Source organism: Pieris napi, chromosome 23 (assembly GCF_905475465.1).
Source record: "Pieris napi chromosome 23, ilPieNapi1.2, whole genome shotgun sequence".
In the NCBI taxonomy this organism is placed as follows: Eukaryota; Metazoa; Arthropoda; class Insecta; order Lepidoptera; family Pieridae; genus Pieris; species Pieris napi.
In genome coordinates this window covers 7045951-7064637 of record NC_062256.1, presented here as the reverse complement: position 1 = coordinate 7064637, position 18687 = coordinate 7045951, and the positions used below count along the sequence as shown (strand labels likewise).

At 34.5% G+C, this 18687-nt stretch overlaps 1 protein-coding gene across 3 annotated transcripts in view; it reads right to left on the bottom strand.

The window, feature by feature from the left end:
* LOC125061351 (bestrophin-4) overlaps positions 1 to 18687 on the bottom strand; it is a 47703-nt gene that overhangs the window by 16564 nt on the left and 12452 nt on the right. Inside the window, exons 4-9 of one of the 3 annotated variants that reach the window (XM_047666745.1) lie at positions 15566 to 15768; positions 15233 to 15401; positions 12032 to 12280; positions 11138 to 11398; positions 8368 to 8587; positions 6615 to 6762 (exon numbers count right to left, since the gene is read on the bottom strand). In XM_047666745.1, the coding sequence (XP_047522701.1) occupies positions 6615 to 6762; positions 8368 to 8587; positions 11138 to 11398; positions 12032 to 12280; positions 15233 to 15401; positions 15566 to 15768 (1250 nt within the window). Of the gene's footprint in view, positions 1 to 6614; positions 6763 to 8367; positions 8588 to 11137; positions 11399 to 12031; positions 12281 to 15232; positions 15402 to 15544; positions 15769 to 18687 lie in introns of all 3 variants that reach the window. The other 2 variants (XM_047666746.1, XM_047666743.1) reach the window with 2 other exon arrangements.

Here is an 18687-nt window from a genome sequence, read left to right as displayed (position 1 = left end):
TTTTTGGAAACATTTGTATTACATGTACTGCAAAATTTCGTATTCGAATTATTACCTATATTCGATGTTGATGGCTCTTGAGACCGTGACAGTTCCATGTTTGATCCAGATTTTATTATTTTGATGTCAGCTGAGTTAATATCACCATCTGCTTTTCTTTTGGTTCCGCGACCCATTTGATGAACCCTATCGAATAAAATTTTATATTATTTAACTGTTAGAAATGCGAAAAGAGAACTCATAACAAAACAAAAAATAGATAAATAAATAATATGATTATTTAATATACTCACAGTTTCCCTTCGAATTCATCACATAGCACCATCATTCCTTGATCATAAAATGAGTGATTTAAATCATTTTTTTCTACTTCATCACAAATTTTGAAAAGTTCATTTGTATCAACGGGTAAGCTTTCAAATTCATTATCCATTTCATCAAAAAAAACACTAACACATTCTTGAGACATTGTATATATAATATATATGTATTCGTTTCACAACAATATTTTTATCACACACTTTTTACGTTAATGCGCAAAGGTCTTCAACAAAAAGCACAATGATTGTCTTTGTACAATGCAACATAGTATTTATACTAGTGGATAGCTGAAACATTACTTAATTATAATTAACATATGGTATTGGAATCCGGTAGTTAGTTAATTAATTACTAATAAAGTCATCTAAGATAATAAGTATATAAAGCTTTTCATTAAGAAGCTAAAGATAAATCTAATTTTTAAAACTGTAATGTTTTACACTATCTTCCTCGGATATCTCTTTTGTTATGTTATATACAATATCCTTTATCTGAAGATCAATATTGGAATCGTTTTTCATGTAATATTTAACACGAATATCTGTATTTTTCCAATGTTGTGAGGCCGGGATTTCTTTCAACTTTTTTAAACTATATAATTCAATTTTCACAAGTATATCAGCGTCCATTCCATCATCTTTATCTGTTGATATATATGAAATGCTTCCCTCCTTCCCTGCACGACCAACAGTTGAAGAAAGTTTAGTTTTTTTCTTCTTTCGGTCAGGCTCTTGAAGAAAAAAGTCATCTAAACGACTGGTCCCCTTATTTTTATTTACTGTATGTATGTTTGAAACCTCTTCTTCATCAGATAATACGTAATAATTATAGGGCCTAAAACATTTTTCCACATCTTTCAGGTTGTATGAAGACTGAAATATAATATAAACAAATCAAAATGTGTTTTAAAAATAAATAAGAATTATTAAAGAATTTACTGAAACCAAATTTAAAAAAATATATATATATATATAAATAACTCACCTCCATTTTTGATAATACAAATAAATTTCTTCACGTTGACCTGTGGATGGATTCGTACCACAAAACTATATTTTTCTTTAGAATATCTGTATTTATATAAGAAATTAATCGATAAAAAATCGATGGTTACCTCAGGAATTTACAAAACAATTATAAATTCATTATCATTCTAATGTTGTCATTAAAAACAAATTAAATCTCAATTAAACATCATTACAACCATCATTCCCAAACGATGTATTTGCCAGCGCATACCACACACTGTACTCAGGCACCGGTATACATTTTCTTAACGAAGGTAATGGGATATCGAGGGAACAATACTCAGATGGATATTGTTTACTAGCCTTTGATTTAACCCCCGACTTATCAGCTAACTCTAATATTCATTGGAATCTCATTCGTCATGGTAGTGTGAGAATGGAAGTAAGATTCGAGAGCGCATTGACTGAAACAATTAACTGTGTAGTTTATGCAGAGTTTTCAAATATTATAGAAATAGATAAGAACAGAAATGTATGTGTGGATTATAGTAGTTAAGAAATGACTTTTATGTACTTATAATTAAATTGAGAAAAATAAACAGAATGAAATATAATAAATAACAAATGGTTTCTCATTTATACTTTCCCTACTTTTCTAAATAAATGCATACCTATAAGATATTACATATATTGGGATGTCAATACAACGTGATGTTAGTTGAGGTGGATGATTGATAGGAATTGGAATTGTATTTAGTGCAATATATAAGAGTAGAAGGTCAAACGCGTTGGAGTAAAAATGAATACATTAAACCTGCAAATGAGTCTCCATAGAATACATCCCAGCATCCAGTATAGCGTTTACCCCTCGAATCGCCTACCAATGCACATACACTTACCCGCATTTATTATATGCAATCTCGACCCTGACTCACAACCAGGCTCTCATTGGGTAGCTATTCATATCAACCACGAAAAAGTTGGAGAATATTTTGATTCCTTTGGTCGTAAACCGATCAGAGTAATAACAGATTTTTTAAGAAGAAATTGTCGGGTGTGGAGCTATAATACAGCTAGCGTTCAGGATATCTATTCCGCGTTATGTGGGGAGTATTGTGTGGTATATTTGTACTACAAGTTCTGGGGTTTCAGTTTGGAAGATTACCTCAGAAACTTTTCGTATGACTCACCAAGAAATGACATGGCACTAGTAAAATTGTACTGTAACGTAATGCAAATAAACACATAAAACATGGTAATCATATTTTTAATTTTCAATCAAATCCTTTTCCCGTCCATTCCTGGTGCAATGCAGGTAAATGCAGATGATAATTAGCTAATGATAGGTACGAAACTGACTCGGTAATTAGTAAATGAGGGTAACGTATTGGGCGAGACATTAGACAGGTGATTAGTAAATAGATTGATCAGCAACGTACAGAAAAACCTAACTTCGAAACAGAGCGAAATATCACTTCGGGAGTGAGTGCATTCGACTCCACACGTCCTGTTTAGTGGGGTTAGAGTACAAACTTTTTTTTTTTTTTTTTTTTTTTTTTTGGCGGGCGCTGCCTCCGAAACAGCTTTTTTTTACCGAAGCAGTGGGTGAGGCAGTGCCCGGGAATCCATACTACTACTATTGTACATGAACTTCATAGACATGAAGGCAAACAACATTAAACGCAACCTCTATAAATAGACAAGTAGAGACAATCACTATAATTGTTAATTGTATCACGCAAAAGTGCGAAACAAAAACGTTTCAAATACTTTTGTTGAATTTTTTACATGAACCACTTAAAGAACTTGTCGTGGTGTTAAATTAGTTTATATACCTATACTAATTTGTTGTTTGGTAGCCAGTGCTGGCAACTCTTACAGAATGATCCCTCTAGGACCAACTTCAAGTTGTGATATTTAGGTATATCGGTTAAAAACCCGTCATTTTTGTGGTGCAATCGGTTTGAGAGGTATTTAGTATAACATTTCGATCGACGAGTAATATTTTTTTTTGATATTTCATTAATGACCACGCTTGGAGTTTATTTTACGTTTATTTTGGCTTGGTTCTAGGAATCATATAAATGGTATAGAGCCGAGCGTGTTTTTAAGATTAGCGGGGACCCCTTAAAATCTAAAAAAATTAACCTCCTATAAACCAAGAATCTTCATTCCCCTTAATTTGGGTGTAACACCCAAATCGATTTAGGGTCCTTCAAGAAAAGAGCGTACCCATTCTTAATCCACGTAACGCGCCGTAACGTTTTTCTGTACCCAAGTATAGTAAAACGTTTCGTGACCACCTAGTGACTCTTTATACCTAAAAATTATCATTATGTGGTGTAAAGGACTGGCAAGTCGAAATAATATTAACAATAACGCGTAATTCAATCCCCGCCCCGTATCGTAACGTTTTAAAAAAGCCCCCCCCCCCCCCCCCAAATTCGTTACGTAATACTTGATCGCTCCCTTAACCATTAGTTTCTAGTATGAATAAGTAATTCCGAATAGGTGTGCATAAAAGGGTCTAATAATTTTATTGATACTATATTGAGATTACGATACAACATAGATAATTGGTCCCAAGCAGTCGTCCTTAGCTGAACAAGTTTTTACTTCTATCTAAGCCTCGCCCACTGCCTTCCACTTCCCGTATCCGTTCTACAAATTCATACTTCTAAATATACTAAAGCAAAAAACGTTTTTTATATGTGTTTCATATCAAATATTACGACCGATGATTTTGTCCCATTTGGAAGTAGGCTCTAGGTGACAAGTGCGTAAAGGGAGCGTTCAAGTATTACGTAACGCAATTTTTGGAGATTATTGACCCCCCCCCCCCCCCCATGTAACTCGCCGTAACGTTTTTCAGTACCCAAGTATAGTAAAACGTTTCGTGACCACCTAGTGACTCTTTAGTTACTATAATGTGGTGTAAGTCGAAAAAAATATTAACAATAACGCGTAATTTAATCCCCGCCCCGCAGCGTAACGTTTTACAAAAGGAAAAAAAAATCGTTACGTAATACTTGAACGCTCCTAAACGCTAAGAAATGATTTTATTACGGTAAACAGTACGGTTGAATCCAGAGAAAACAAATCAATAGAAGATAATCACACATCCGTCCCGTTCAAGGACCCGAATGGAAAAAAAGCAGGTGAGGTAGTCAGCACGCAATATCCCGTCGCGTCAGAGACATCAGGCGATGTATTCTGCACGCCAATGTCCCATCAAAAATGACATCATGTAATGCAAACTTCCTCTCACAATAGTATATTAGTACAGTATTGTTAGGGGGCTGTTCAAGTAGGGGAGGGTCTTTGATTTTCTGTTTTGCTGACTACGTCAACAGTAATTATTTACTTTTTTACAGATATTAACCACTCATTGTCTATGCTTGAAAACGAAATACATTTTCGAGAATTCCTACAAAAAATTCATACGTTTATGTACTTTTGAGAGCTTTGCTTACTTTTGCTGACAAGAGGATGGGGGGGGGGATAAATTGCAGTAAATCTGCTTACGTAATACTTGAACGCCCCGTAGGTACAGGTAAGGGTTCTCTGTCCCTTAATTTTAAAAATTGTCATATTATTAATATGTAATGCTGCCTAAATCATACATAATTTGGCATAATTGAATCGATTTCTTCTTCTACCGATATGAGTAATATATACTTTTAATCCACATTAAAGATATTTGAAGCTGTTAACGCTATTTTATGAAAATAATAGCTGAAAATAAATAAATATAAGCTGAAAATTTATTTCAATTTTTTACGTAGACCATACATGAATATTATTCATGGTTTAAAAACTTTTCACACAACTCTTTACCCTGTTATTGACGGAATGTCCTAAAACCCAAATGTTTTCCTTAGAGGATGTTTACTATGAATCAAAACATCAAACTCCATATGACGTATAATATGTAAAGAAATACAGTTATGGATTTATTAAATTCCTACACATTTTAACCGACTTCACAGAAGGAAGTTTTATGCCCGCCTTTCACTGCGAGCGGAACGGACCCATTACGGACTCCGCTATACTCGTAACGATTTCGCTCGCAATCGTTAGATTCTGACGTTTGATCTTCTTATGGCTTCTTAGCACGCGTACTGTACTTCGTAAGGTATGTTAGGGGCCCTTCAAGTATTACGTTAGCATATTTACTTATTCCCCCCCCCCCCAAACAATACTATTTTCACCTTAAATGTAATGATCTGAAATAGATCAGAATAGAACTATGCTATATATAATTAGTACATTATATATGCTCAATACAATTGACGTAAGTGTAATCAGTTGGTAATCGCTAAACCAAGGCTGGCTATTGACTATGAGTATGTTAACATATGTAAAATAAATCAGTGACGCTACAATCTTTTATCAAGTATCAGCCTCCTGTGCCTAACACGTTATCAACGTTTTGTGTCTAAGGAAACCCGTTTTCCTCACGATGTTTTCCTTCACCGTTCGAGCGAATGTTAAATACGCACTTAGAAAGTCCATTGGTACACAGCCGGGGATCGCACCTACGACCTCAGGGATAAGAGTCGCTCGCTGAAGCCAGTAGGCCAACAATATATGTAAAATACCTGTATTAAATCTTTAAAGCATTTCATTGAACACTGACAGCTGAAAATATTTTTTTAATTCCATAAAAAAAAAAATCGTGAGGGAATCAGCACTCTCTCGACGACTCATTGGTCTAGTGGTTAGTACCCCTGACTGCGAATCCATGGGTCCCGGGTTCGATCCCCGGCTGAGACGAACATCGATGTGATGAGCATTTGGTGTTGTGCTTAGGTCTTGGGTGTTTAAATATGTATTTATATGTCTATCTATCTATAATATGTATGTATATCCGTTGCCTAGTACCCATAACACAAGCTTCACCAGCTTAGCATGGGACTAGGTCAATTGGTGTGAATTGTCTTTAAAAAAAAAAATGTCTCCCAAAGAGGCAATAGAATACAAAATCTTTAAAATACAATCGATTAGAATTTGAGATAATAAACTTATATCGTGTATACAATATATGCCCCGTAATGTATATATGTGGATATATCCCCCATCTCAAGGGATAGGGAAATCTCAGAAATCTCAGCATGAAGAATACCAGACGTTTTCGATAAAGACCCAAACGGACCACGTCTCTTTACAGAAGTATGATCCCACTTGCCGATGGTTGGTGGAGTCAGTTTCCACACTTAGAATCATAATCGGTCCGTTGTATGTAAATCCCACTTGCCTATTGGAACACAATATCACGAAACATAGTGTGATACCCAGACCTCAATGATTACTCAATAGACTTACCGGGTGTCCGGTCGCTTCCCCATACTGGTGATTGTAGCCTGTTCATCCACTTCTTCAATAACATCATTCGCTATCTTCATACTTCCGCTCATGGCGGCTGCTGGTTTGTTCAACGTTGGATTGCTCGCTGATACCATGAACCTGCCAACTGAAACCAGAACACAGCTTAGGGAGCGTTCAAGTATTACGTAACGAATTTTGGGGGGGGTCCTTTTATAAAACGTTACGATGCGGGGCGGGGATTGAATTACGCGTTATTGTTAATATTATTTTCCACTTTCCAGTAATTTACACCACATAATGGTAACTTTTAAGTATAAAGAGTCATTAGGTGGCCACGAAACGTTTTACTATACTTGGGTACAGTACTGTACTTGGGTACAGAAAAACGATAGATAGATATTGAAATATTTTTTATTTTTGTATTAGGTCACTTGATTAAGTAAATATTTAAATTTACCTTTTTGTAGGTAAAACATAAATTTATTTTATTGCCCTAAAATAAGTCAAATTTGTCCCTTTTTCGGTGGAGAACTTATTTTATACTCATGAAATGTCAGAATTCTACGGAATTAAAAATCAGAGTACGCTATACTCTGATTTTTAATTCCGTTCCGTACTCGGAGATTAAAAACGCGATTAGAGAAGTTCTTTTTAGAATTTCGAACAAAGCAGAAACTATAACAATCCGCAAGTTTAGTATAAAAATAATGTTTCAAGCGTACTCGGAGAACATAGATTACAAACGCGATTAGAAAACGTTATTTTTGAATTTCGAACAAAACAGAATCATGAAAATCCTCGCTCGATTTTATCTAATTTACACGCCATAAATATGTAACAACTGTTATCTATGTCTCACGACTCATTATTCAAGTGTCGTCTTACAATCGTAACTGTTGCACACGATTTCATCCCGATTAACCTTGAAGCTATTTTATGTTAAATGTTTACAAAATCATTGTTTTTTTATAATACTTAGGGTCTGTTTCACAATGTATGGATAAAGTACCAAATAGCTATGCGACACATAAATTATTTTGACGACTCATTGGTCTAGTGGTTAGTACCCCTGACTGCGAATCCATGGGTCCCGGGTTCGATCCCCGGCTGAGACGAAGATGTGATGAGCATTTGGTGTTGTGCTTAGGTCTTGGGCGTTTAAATATGTATTTATATGTCTATCTATCTATAATATGTATGTATATCCGTTGCCTAGTACCCATAACACAAGCTTCACCAGCTTAGCATGGGACTAGGTCAATTGGTGTGAATTATTGTCTTTAAAAAAAAAAATAGATAAATTATCGTGCTATTTGACACTTCATCGGACTCATAACTTATGATGGACTTTATGTGACGAATAGCGCTATCTGACAGTCGTGAAACGCAACAATTGTGTTTATCGTACCAATAAGTAATAAATAGCTAATTCGGAACTTATCCGTACATTGTGAAAGACCCTTACTTCTATATTTTTATTTAGTTATTAGTTACTGAGAGCCTTATTGGTCTCAGCTATGTTACAGATAATAATCTAATCATTAAGAATAAAATAAATAAATATTGGGGTCCACAAACCCAATATTTTATTATCAATGATTAAAGATACTTAATACATACGCGATCATTTCACCAAATTTTACCCATTTTAATTTTTCATTTAAATTGACTTTGACAATCACCTGACATATTACACTGCCGCAGATTATCCATCCACCTTTATAATCAAAATCATACAAATAGTACTTACCACCATCAGTCTGTGACGGCACCACCGTTCTTTGATCTTCTTTTGAGAACAGCCGCTTAAGCATAGACGTAACTGAATTTGTTCTTGTCATTGGCTGCTGAAGGGACACCATGGAATTACTGGATCCCATGGAGTTCCTCTCATCTCTCTTGCCCCGTTTACTTCCTCTTGTGACCATAAAGTGAATGCCGGATTGCGCGTCATCACTCATTTGTAATTGCTGTATAGATATAAATTTAATATATATTTTTTCAAAGCATTTTTTTTGGTTAAGACTACTACACATTTATTTATTACACCAATTAAATCGACGTAGAGTGCCTTCAACAAGCAGTGTTGGTCTAGTGGTTTCAGCGTGCCAAGTCATCCCTGAGGTGGTAGGTTCGATCCCCGGCTGAACACCAATGGACTTTTTTTTCTAACGGTGAAGGAAAAAATCGTGAGGAAACCGGTTTGCCTTAGATCCAAAAAGTCGACGGCGTGTGACAGGAGGCTGATCACCTACTTGCGTATTCGATTGACAAAATATGATCATGAAACAGATACAGAGAAATCTGAGTGGCAGACCTAAAATGGTTGTAACGTCACTGATTTCGTTTTAATTACTGCCTGTTATAGAAACAACAACTGGAAAGTATCCCGATTTAGTCATTTTAACAATCCAATTATAATTAAATCGCTTATAAGATTATTGTCTTAACCTGTTTCATATATATATCTGTGTAGCACAGACCACAGTCTCTCTACATCAACTTATTTAAAATAAACGGTTCAGTACTATTTGTCTTTCATACTTAAACAAATGACAATCACAAATCGTTAAACGATTTTGTATAAGACGATAATTTGTGTAATTATAACATCAATTGAGAAAATAATACAACTCACAAACTAAATATAAACACAGCATCAGCAAAAGAGATTAATACAACTTCACCCACGTTTATTAGGAGTGGATTGAACACAAATTTGATTCTGTTTATTTTAATTCACCAGACTGAACACATTTCAGCTATATCTATATATATAAAAATGAAACCCGTTTTCCGTTGTCACGACATAACATGACAACAATTATATTATATAATAACAATTCTTTTTTTATAATATTCTTTGAAGTACGAGGATGTTTATTACGGACAGAAAAATTAAAAAAATTGAGTGAAAAAGTCTAAAAACAACATTTTTCTATATTCCCATACATAATATTCGTAATAATACTTAAAAGTCAATTTGAACTTTAATACCATAATATCATGAAGTTCAAGTGTTAGTGGAGGGGTTCCGGGAAGGCAAATTTTTATTTTTTGACATAATGTATTTGTTGTCTTAATATCAACTTTCTTTTTTTATCTTAGCATCTTAGCAGAATAAGTATTTAAAAAAAATAAAGAATCGACTGTTAGGCGGTACGATGTTCGCCAGGCCAGCTAGTTATACATAATTTTATTTGCGTTACCGAGATTCCGGGACTAGATTGGGCAACCAACAAAATCGGTAATAAGCTAATTTCATCATTAAAGGATACATCCTTTTGCTTGTACCTTTGAGTCCAAAATTATTAAATCGACTAAAGAACTTTTTTTGTGTAAAGCTAATATTTTAAAACATTCAAATGTGTGTTCAATCATAAAGATTAAAAAAACAAATAAAAACTGAAGGTTAACAAACATGTTATCACAATACAAAGAAGATAAACATGTCTAAAACTAGTCCACAACCTGCCATTTTTTTTTTAATATCTGAACCCAACTGTTATCACTAACTATCTATACCTATGTTAGTCAGAGCTGCCAAATAACCTTATCTTGATTAATCATAATAAAGTATTAGCGGAACTGATACAACGTATTGTATTGATAACATTCATTAAATATGAACAATGTCTTCCTGATGTAGTTTTAATAGGCTATTTGACAGTATGAAAATTATTACTGAGAGTAATCTGTATAAAACACAATAAAAAGCGTTATGGAGTTTGTTTTTGAACGAAATAAAAAAATAAAACATAAACTTGACACTTGTGATAGAGACCGATGCGACGCCATCTTGTCTAAAGCGTTTTGGCGGGATTTTCAAATTCAGAATTTAATAATAGGTTCTATAGTCATTATTAAATCTGAAATGCTATTATCGAAACTGGCATAAAGTTAAAACTATTGCCATAATATTTAAAATAAAAAAAATAAAAAAATGCTATTATCAAATAACCTCTTGCATACGTCATCGAGGGTATAAAGCGAATGGTCACATGCAAGTTAATAGAAATAAAAATTTTAGTTATATTCAAGTCACATTCACACAATTTCTTCAAAATCATCCATCAATTTATTAAATATTCTATGAAATTAACATTTTTTTAAACTGCAGGTAGAGGTTATGAATTCGACGTATATTTTTGAAATTGGTAATTTTTTTCTAGGCACACAGGCATGAAACACGAGTGTTATGTCCAGAATTTCTACTCTTTTCCTTCTATAAGCCAAGTTGGTTCGAAAATACTTTCGCCAGCTGTTTCCACAGCGGCGGTTTCGTATTCCACACATTATATGTTATGCTTTCTTTCTTTCACTTACTTCTGACTAAGATCTGTCTGGGTAATAAATTAATTTTGTATCTTTAAAATTGTATCTACCGAATCGAATCGACCGATGCGATAGGATCCTAACATTAACGCAGACCAAAACCTGTATGAACCCTTTCCACCTGGCAGCCCCTAGAACACTGCTAAGCCTCTGCTCCATGCAGCATGCTTATAGAAATTTCTAACCTCGGCTGGAGCGAACTTGTAACTCACGGTGTTAGATGGCATCATCTCGTCAATTTTCACACTCGAGGGGTTTACTGTGACCATACTCCGTTGGCGTAGTGGGACAGCCACGCGGGCAGTCGAAGGTTCTGGATGCTCTTCACGCTGGTTCTCTGTTGCTATCGTGTACGGCAGTTCCGATGGGAACACCTCGTCCCAGTACTGATCTTTAACTAATTCTGGATGCTCATGGTGCATTTCGTCGACGATCATATATGATACCTACAATTAAAATTAATCAAGTCTATAATACTAGAGACATAATGTTCGCTTCTATAGAAGATTAGTTTTGTTAATCTAAAACAAACTAAATTCTTGTTATATGATTAATAATCAGTTATCTGTGTTCAATTCATTAATAATTAATGTTTACTCAGAAACAATGATTACGATATCTTTATTCACAAGAAATTAAACTTTCATATAATATGTATGTATTTACAACTTTCGTTTCTTTGTTAAGTATTTCAAATAACATTAATTCATTATGTCTCTGGTATTTAGCGGATTTGGAGCTGTGTTGGCCTGGTGGCTTTAGCGTGCGACTCTCATACCTGAGGTCGTAGGTTCGATCCCCGGCTGTGCACCAATTTTTTATTAACAAATTATCATGAAACAGATACAGAAACCTGAGGCCCATGCCTAAAACTGTTATATCGCTAAAGATTTATTTGTTTTTTAGTGTGAATTTAATTTTACTAAAAATGGTTACTTTGAATGTAATTTATGGAATAGAACATATTTTACAATTTTCTTTATTTAGTAAGTCCGTAATCCACTTCAAAATCCTCACACGTCTTTTCCATACCCTCAACATAACAACTATCCTTTGAGACTTTCATTTCAAATATTTACCTGCAAATTTCTGTCAATCAGCCAATTAACTTCAAAGTCATCATCATCTTCTCCAAAGGGATTTATCAGTGACTCGGCGACTTTAAGCCATCCCATGTAGAAGAAGAATTCTAACGTTGTAAATATGGGAAAGTAGAGGTCTATGTTACTTATATATACTGATTCACTATGGGACTGCAATTTGTGGTCTACCCATTGGCTACCCAAGGCTGAAGTTATGAAGTATGAGTATACAGCTATAGTTACAACCTGTAACGAATGTATTTGTCAATAATGCATTAATGTGTAAGATTTGGGAACCCTTTTAAGTAAGAAATACCTGTGTCAGGGTTCCCAGCTCTTCCATAACAAACTTAAATATAAATTCCTTAAAATATATTTATATATAATCTTATTACATCTTTTATTTTATTTACATTTCAACTGTTATCAACACGCCTGAGTGAATATTTGTGAGTGAGTGTGTGGGTGCAAATGTGTAACTGAGTGAGTGAGTCAGTGAGTGAATGAAAAAGTGTGTAACTGCTTACTAGGTCTCAAAAGCATCTCTAACACTGCGTAAGGTACGCTCATAAGCCAGTCCTTTAGTCGTATCCTTACACTGTAGACGGTGAGTGGGTAGATGTTAAGCAGCCTATTTAATTTATTATATACTAGCAGACAGGCCAAGCGTTGCGGTGGCTAAGGTTTTTGTTATATTACATTGTAACAAACTATTCAAGGGAAACGGTAGGAGCACACCAGTCATGGGGACCACCATGAATTTTTGGTGGTTATGCCATTAAATTGTAGCTTATGTGAAACGTTGGTATGTACTTTCAACACAGCGCCATCTGTTAATATTGTGACTATCAAATAATAGACAAATATTTTGCAATAAAATAATATTGCGGGTATAAATTGAGATGTAAGATATCCTATCTTTTAAGTTGGATCAAACTACGCACGGTGTGCAAATTTGATTGATATCGGTTCGGTAGTTTAGGAGTCCATTGCGGACAAGCAACGTGACACGTAATTTATATATATTAAGATATAGTCTGCTTGCATATTGCGTCTGGCGAAGTCAGTTCTTACGGTCTGACCGACGATAACATCCCTATTTCTTTTTCGGTACAGCCTATTATCAAACGGGAGCGCTCTGTGTGTTTTTTAAAATTAGACTTAGGACATACAGCTTCCTAACGGAAAGTTATTGGCTGAGATGGTAAAGCTCTTCCGATGGGAATCTGTATGGCCTTTAAAAGAGCCCCGCTCTAATTCAAGAAATTTGGTTTTATTGGCCGTCAATGAATGTATAAATTACGTGTTACGTTGTTTGTCCGCTATGGACTCCTAAACTACCGAACCGATATCAATCAAATTTGCACACCGTGTGTAGTTTGATCCAACTTAAAAGATAGGATAGCTTACATCGCAATTTATACCCGCAATATTATTTTATTGCAAAATATTTGTTTATTATTTGACACAATTCTAACAGATGGCGCTGTGTTAAAAGTACCAACGTTTCACATAAGCTACAATTTAATGGCATAACCACCGAAAAAGCATGGTGGTCCCCATGACTGGTGTTCTCCTACCGTTTCCCTTGAATAGTTTGCTATGTAATATGTATAACAAAAACCTTAGCCACAGCAACGCCTCTAGTATATAATAATATGTTATATGTTATAGGAAGTGTAATATATCCATAAAAGGTCACTTAAACTTTAAGAACTATGTTTTAATTAATTAAATAAAAACGTTATTATGTATTAAAAAGTTTTAATGATATCGTTTTCGTTCAATCGATGAATCTTGTGCTTCCTAATTTTTGATTTGGTTTTAACATAGATCGTAATTTTCTTTTAAACTATAGATATATATAAAAGATACGAATAAAACGCCATACTGTTCAGTAGTAACAAAATTCAATTAAAAAACTCACTATAAATTACAACTTGTCACGTGAACTTCCCTCAGTTCGTTGCCTTGAGGCATAAAAGTTCATTTCCATTTAATTGGATTAATTCTTGACACGAATCCATTACTTTAAGCAATCGAAAGTTTCATCATTAATGATTCAGAAGTATACGAGCGTAATGTGTATGTGTACAATTCGGGAATCCCCATATTTAATCGTGATCTTTATAAACTAATTATCAGTATCAAAAGCATTTTAATTACATATTTGCGATTCATACTGAAGCTACTTTTTACACTAAATCATATTTTCTTTACCTTCACAATCTGAATTTATTTGCGCTATCAAAAATTTATTGAAAAAGAAAACAACAGAAAGAAATACAATTTATAATTAGTGTCCGAAAATTGTTTCAAAGATAAGAATAATGTTATTAAAGAGAAAACACTTAGGTAAACAGAAAGAAGACAAAAACAGAAGAATTAGAAGAGACCATACATGAAGTAACTTAAGTTAAACTAATACTGTTCTCGATATGTGAGCTGTGTTAGCTAAGTTCGATAAACTTGCGACCGTGAGGAGTGGTACGTAAATAGATATTTGCATGCGTCTTGAAAAATGGATGTTTGTGTCGCAGCCAACTAGATTAATAATCCGTTCAATTAACAGCTTAGCCTCTTAAATAAACAGCGCCGTTTAACTAGCGGCCTTAAAGATACACAGCCAGTTGATCAAACAGCTAGATCGATGACGTTTCATTACTTGCCTAGCCTGTTGAGTGTTAATTTAAATCTAGTTCCACTTTCTGCCACTCTCAAACTCTAAACGAAACTGTTCAAACTCTCAATATGGCGTCGGCAAACCACAACTTTGATGCTACTTTCCAAAGGAAGAGTGTAGTGACAATAATAATATGAATTTAGCTGTGCTGTGACTGACTCAAGGAATTTAATTTTTAACGAAATATTTTTATTGTCAGATGTTCATCTTTTTCTCCTCGACTGGTCACTCTATTGTACGAATGGCCTAAGCATTAGCCAGTTTATTAAATGATGTTACAAACGCTACGGCTGAATATCTTTCAGGCCGCTAGTTAAACTGCGCTGTTCAGTTAAAAGGCTAGGCTGTTAATTGATCGGCTTATTAAGCTTGGCTGCGTCGTGTGTATTTATAAAGGAAATATGAAATAGATACAGTTCTCCCTTGACTTCATGTAGGGTTTCACTCATTCCAAACACTCAAACCAAAGGATAATCTATAAATCTAAAGACAATACAAATCTAAGACAATCTAACCTGCGTATAAACAAGGGGTACACTGATTGTATCATAACTGAGTAGCAACCCAGCTTGCCCTCTAAATTTATTCAGTTCATCTATAATCGTTTTAACAGCGAAATCGTCCCTTATACGTCCTTCCTTCCGCGCCCTCGTCACAATACTTGTAGCCCATACGATCGGCAACCTACAAACTGTGAAATTATCAAACCTAGAAGTGTCATCCCTACACATTTAAAGCAATAAGCTGGTGCGTACTTTTGTTAATCCTTGGTGCGTTGCCACACATCGTTAGAGACGACACTTACGCAATAATCAGCATTAACTTACGGTACTAGAAATATGTCATACCAATGCTTGGAGGGTTTAGGAAACTTTTGATTTAAATTGTCTAATATACTCTTTTCGTTGTCTATTAGGAGACCCGCCTCGACTAGGTTGTCGAGGGTCGGGAAGCGCTTTTTAACCCTTGGTGATATCATAGTGAGCACCATGGTAAGACAAAGGCACACATATCGAAGTATTGTTCGTCGCATCAGACGGCCTCTTTCATCCTGAAACAATGAAACAAGTTAGAACCGTAGGTCGAACGAGTATTTGTTTAAAATACAATTTCGTAGTACAAATAAAATAACAGATGGACCAACACACCTAAGAACAATTTACATAGACATAGACATACCATATTACTAACGAAACACACAAAATAATAATAATCAAACAAAGAAAGAAAAATAACAAAGATTTTTTTTTGAAGGAACAAGGTACAGTTTAAGTGTGTGTGTGTGTGTTGTGGTCGAACTGGCCCTTGTTCAGCATTATGCTGTGGAGCACAAGTGTTCCACAGCGCTGGTCATTCTGCCAGAGACCACAACAGTTAGTTTGCGCCGCAGACGCAAAAAAAGAAAAATAGTAGTAAACATTTACAGTGTAAGTAAAGAAGTCTTTGAAGATTTGTGGGTGAAAGTATATAGGGTAGGTAAAAAAATAAAAAATAAGATTTTTCAGTGATTTTTAGACGTAAATATAACTTTAAGAAGCTATAACTATACGAATTCGCGCAAAGAAATTGTACAATTGTACCTAATACATAAGTATTTAACCACATTTTGTCGTAAAATTCTGAATATTTTTGGACAACATTGCCAGGCTCGCAAGTGCGTTGCCGGCCCTTTGATATTATTTAGTATTAATTTTTATGAAACCAAATCTTTTTATGTATGGTTACGCTAAGCTACATGGAGATTTTCGTAAACTAGTAATACTTATAAAAAGGCCAAGGTCAAGGTCAAACATAAAATATGTCGCATTATAATCTTGAACGTATCACACCATTTGGATTTTAAGAATTTTTGAAGTTATACTTCTTTAGGCGCGTTATGAAAAATTGATGAGAGTGAAATTTTACGATGCGGGCGCACCGTGACACAAAATTAACAGAATGAAGTTGCCCACGGAAGCTGCTACGGCATTGGACATAATTTGAAAACAACATTCGAATAATAATAGAATTTATGTTACACTTAATGTAAGAGAATAATAATAAATATTTATTTATTTAATTTTTCAAATGTAAACTGAACTTTATTGACTCCTTTTCCAGTCTTTGATTATTTAATTGTAATTAATTATTTGCATTCAATCAAAAACTATTTTTAATAATGCCAAAGAAGTATAACTTCTTACGCGCGTACATAATAAACACGCACCCCTTTTTTTAATAAAATAAGCTAGCATTAACGATCACTCCAAAGCGGTATTCATTTACATTTACATCACATACAAAACAATGCATAGATATACAAAAGACACAACAATCACAGTAATACATAGATTAAAATTCAGTGCAAATTCTTTATAACGTCATTCATTATACGAAAAACTCCATATAACGTGAAAATGACTTAAATTTATTTGGGCTAACCCAATACCCATACATTAATTATTCCCTCTCTATAACGAAAGCTCTATATAACGAATAAAAATGCTCGGTCCCTTGAAATTCGTTATAAAGAGTTTATAAACGATTTCTTACAATATAGGAACTGACATTAAAAACGTCTATTAATCTATGCAGTTCAATAAATTATTCCATACAGTGTGTTGTGTGGCCTTTTTAATTAGGTTCGTAAAGGTTAGTTCGAGGGTACTATTATATAAGTGAACTAGCTGACCCGGCAAACGTTGTTTTGCCATGTATATTATTTCTAAGAAACATTGTTTTAGTTCAATAAAAATAACTATGTACTATAATAAAAAATAGGGGTTAAAATAATTAATGATTGTATGTATTTTTGTATGTTGTAATAATAAATAAAAACAAAAAAAAATCTAAAAAATAAAAATTTGGGGTGGACACCCCGAAACTAAAGATTAGTAGCCGATTCTCAGACTTACTGAATATGCATAAAAAATTTCATAAGAATCGGTCGAGCCGTTTCGGAGGAGTTTGGGAACGAACATTGGGACACGAGAATTTTATATATTAAATATTTCGAATAGAATACGAAGATTACAATTCCATTGTTGTCAACGTACTAATGAGGCGCTAATTGAAATCCTAGAACAAATGACTGACGGATTCGTCATTCAACCATTTAGCAGATAACACGGCGGGACTTTACAAGTTCCTTGTTATCAACCCATCTAAGATTAGTTAGTAGACTAAGGACATAGTTTTATCAGTATAGATATCTAATATATAAAATTCTCGTGTCACAGTTTTCGTTGCCATACTCCTCCGACACGGCTTGACCGATTTTGATGAAATTTTTTGTGCTTATCCGGTATCTATGAGAATCGGCCAACATCCATTTTTCATCCCCCTAAATGTTAGGGGTAGTCCACCCCTAATTTTTTTTTTTAATTTTTAGATATTTTTTTTGTTTTTTTTTTTATGATACAGCATTAAAAAATACATACAACCCCTAATTTTCACCCCTCTACGATCAACCCCTATTTTTTATTATAAATGATATAACAAAGCGACGTTTGCCGGGTCAGATAGTTTAAAATAAAATATTATCATTGCAATCTTGAATCAAATAATAGCTAGAATGATGTCACGCAGGTTATACGAGTATTGGGTATGTATAGTCGTCTTCGGGCAATAATTAGTAGTGTTGGCCTAGTCGCTTCAGCGTGCGACTCTCATACCTGAGGTCGAAGGTTCGATCCCCGGCTGATCACCAATGAACTTTCTAAGTGCGCATTTAACATTCCCTCGAACGGTGAGGGAAAACATCGTGAGGAAACCGACATGCCTTAGACCCAAAAAGTCGACGGCGTGTGTCAGGCACTGGAGACACCTACTTGCCTATTAGATTTAAAAATGATCATGAAACAGATTCAGATATCTGAGGCCAAGACCTAAAGAGGTTGTAGCGCCACTGATTTATTTTTTCTTCGGGCAATAAATATCACTGACAGTAGGTATGTGCACGCAATGCAACCCGTTATTACTTAGCTACCTA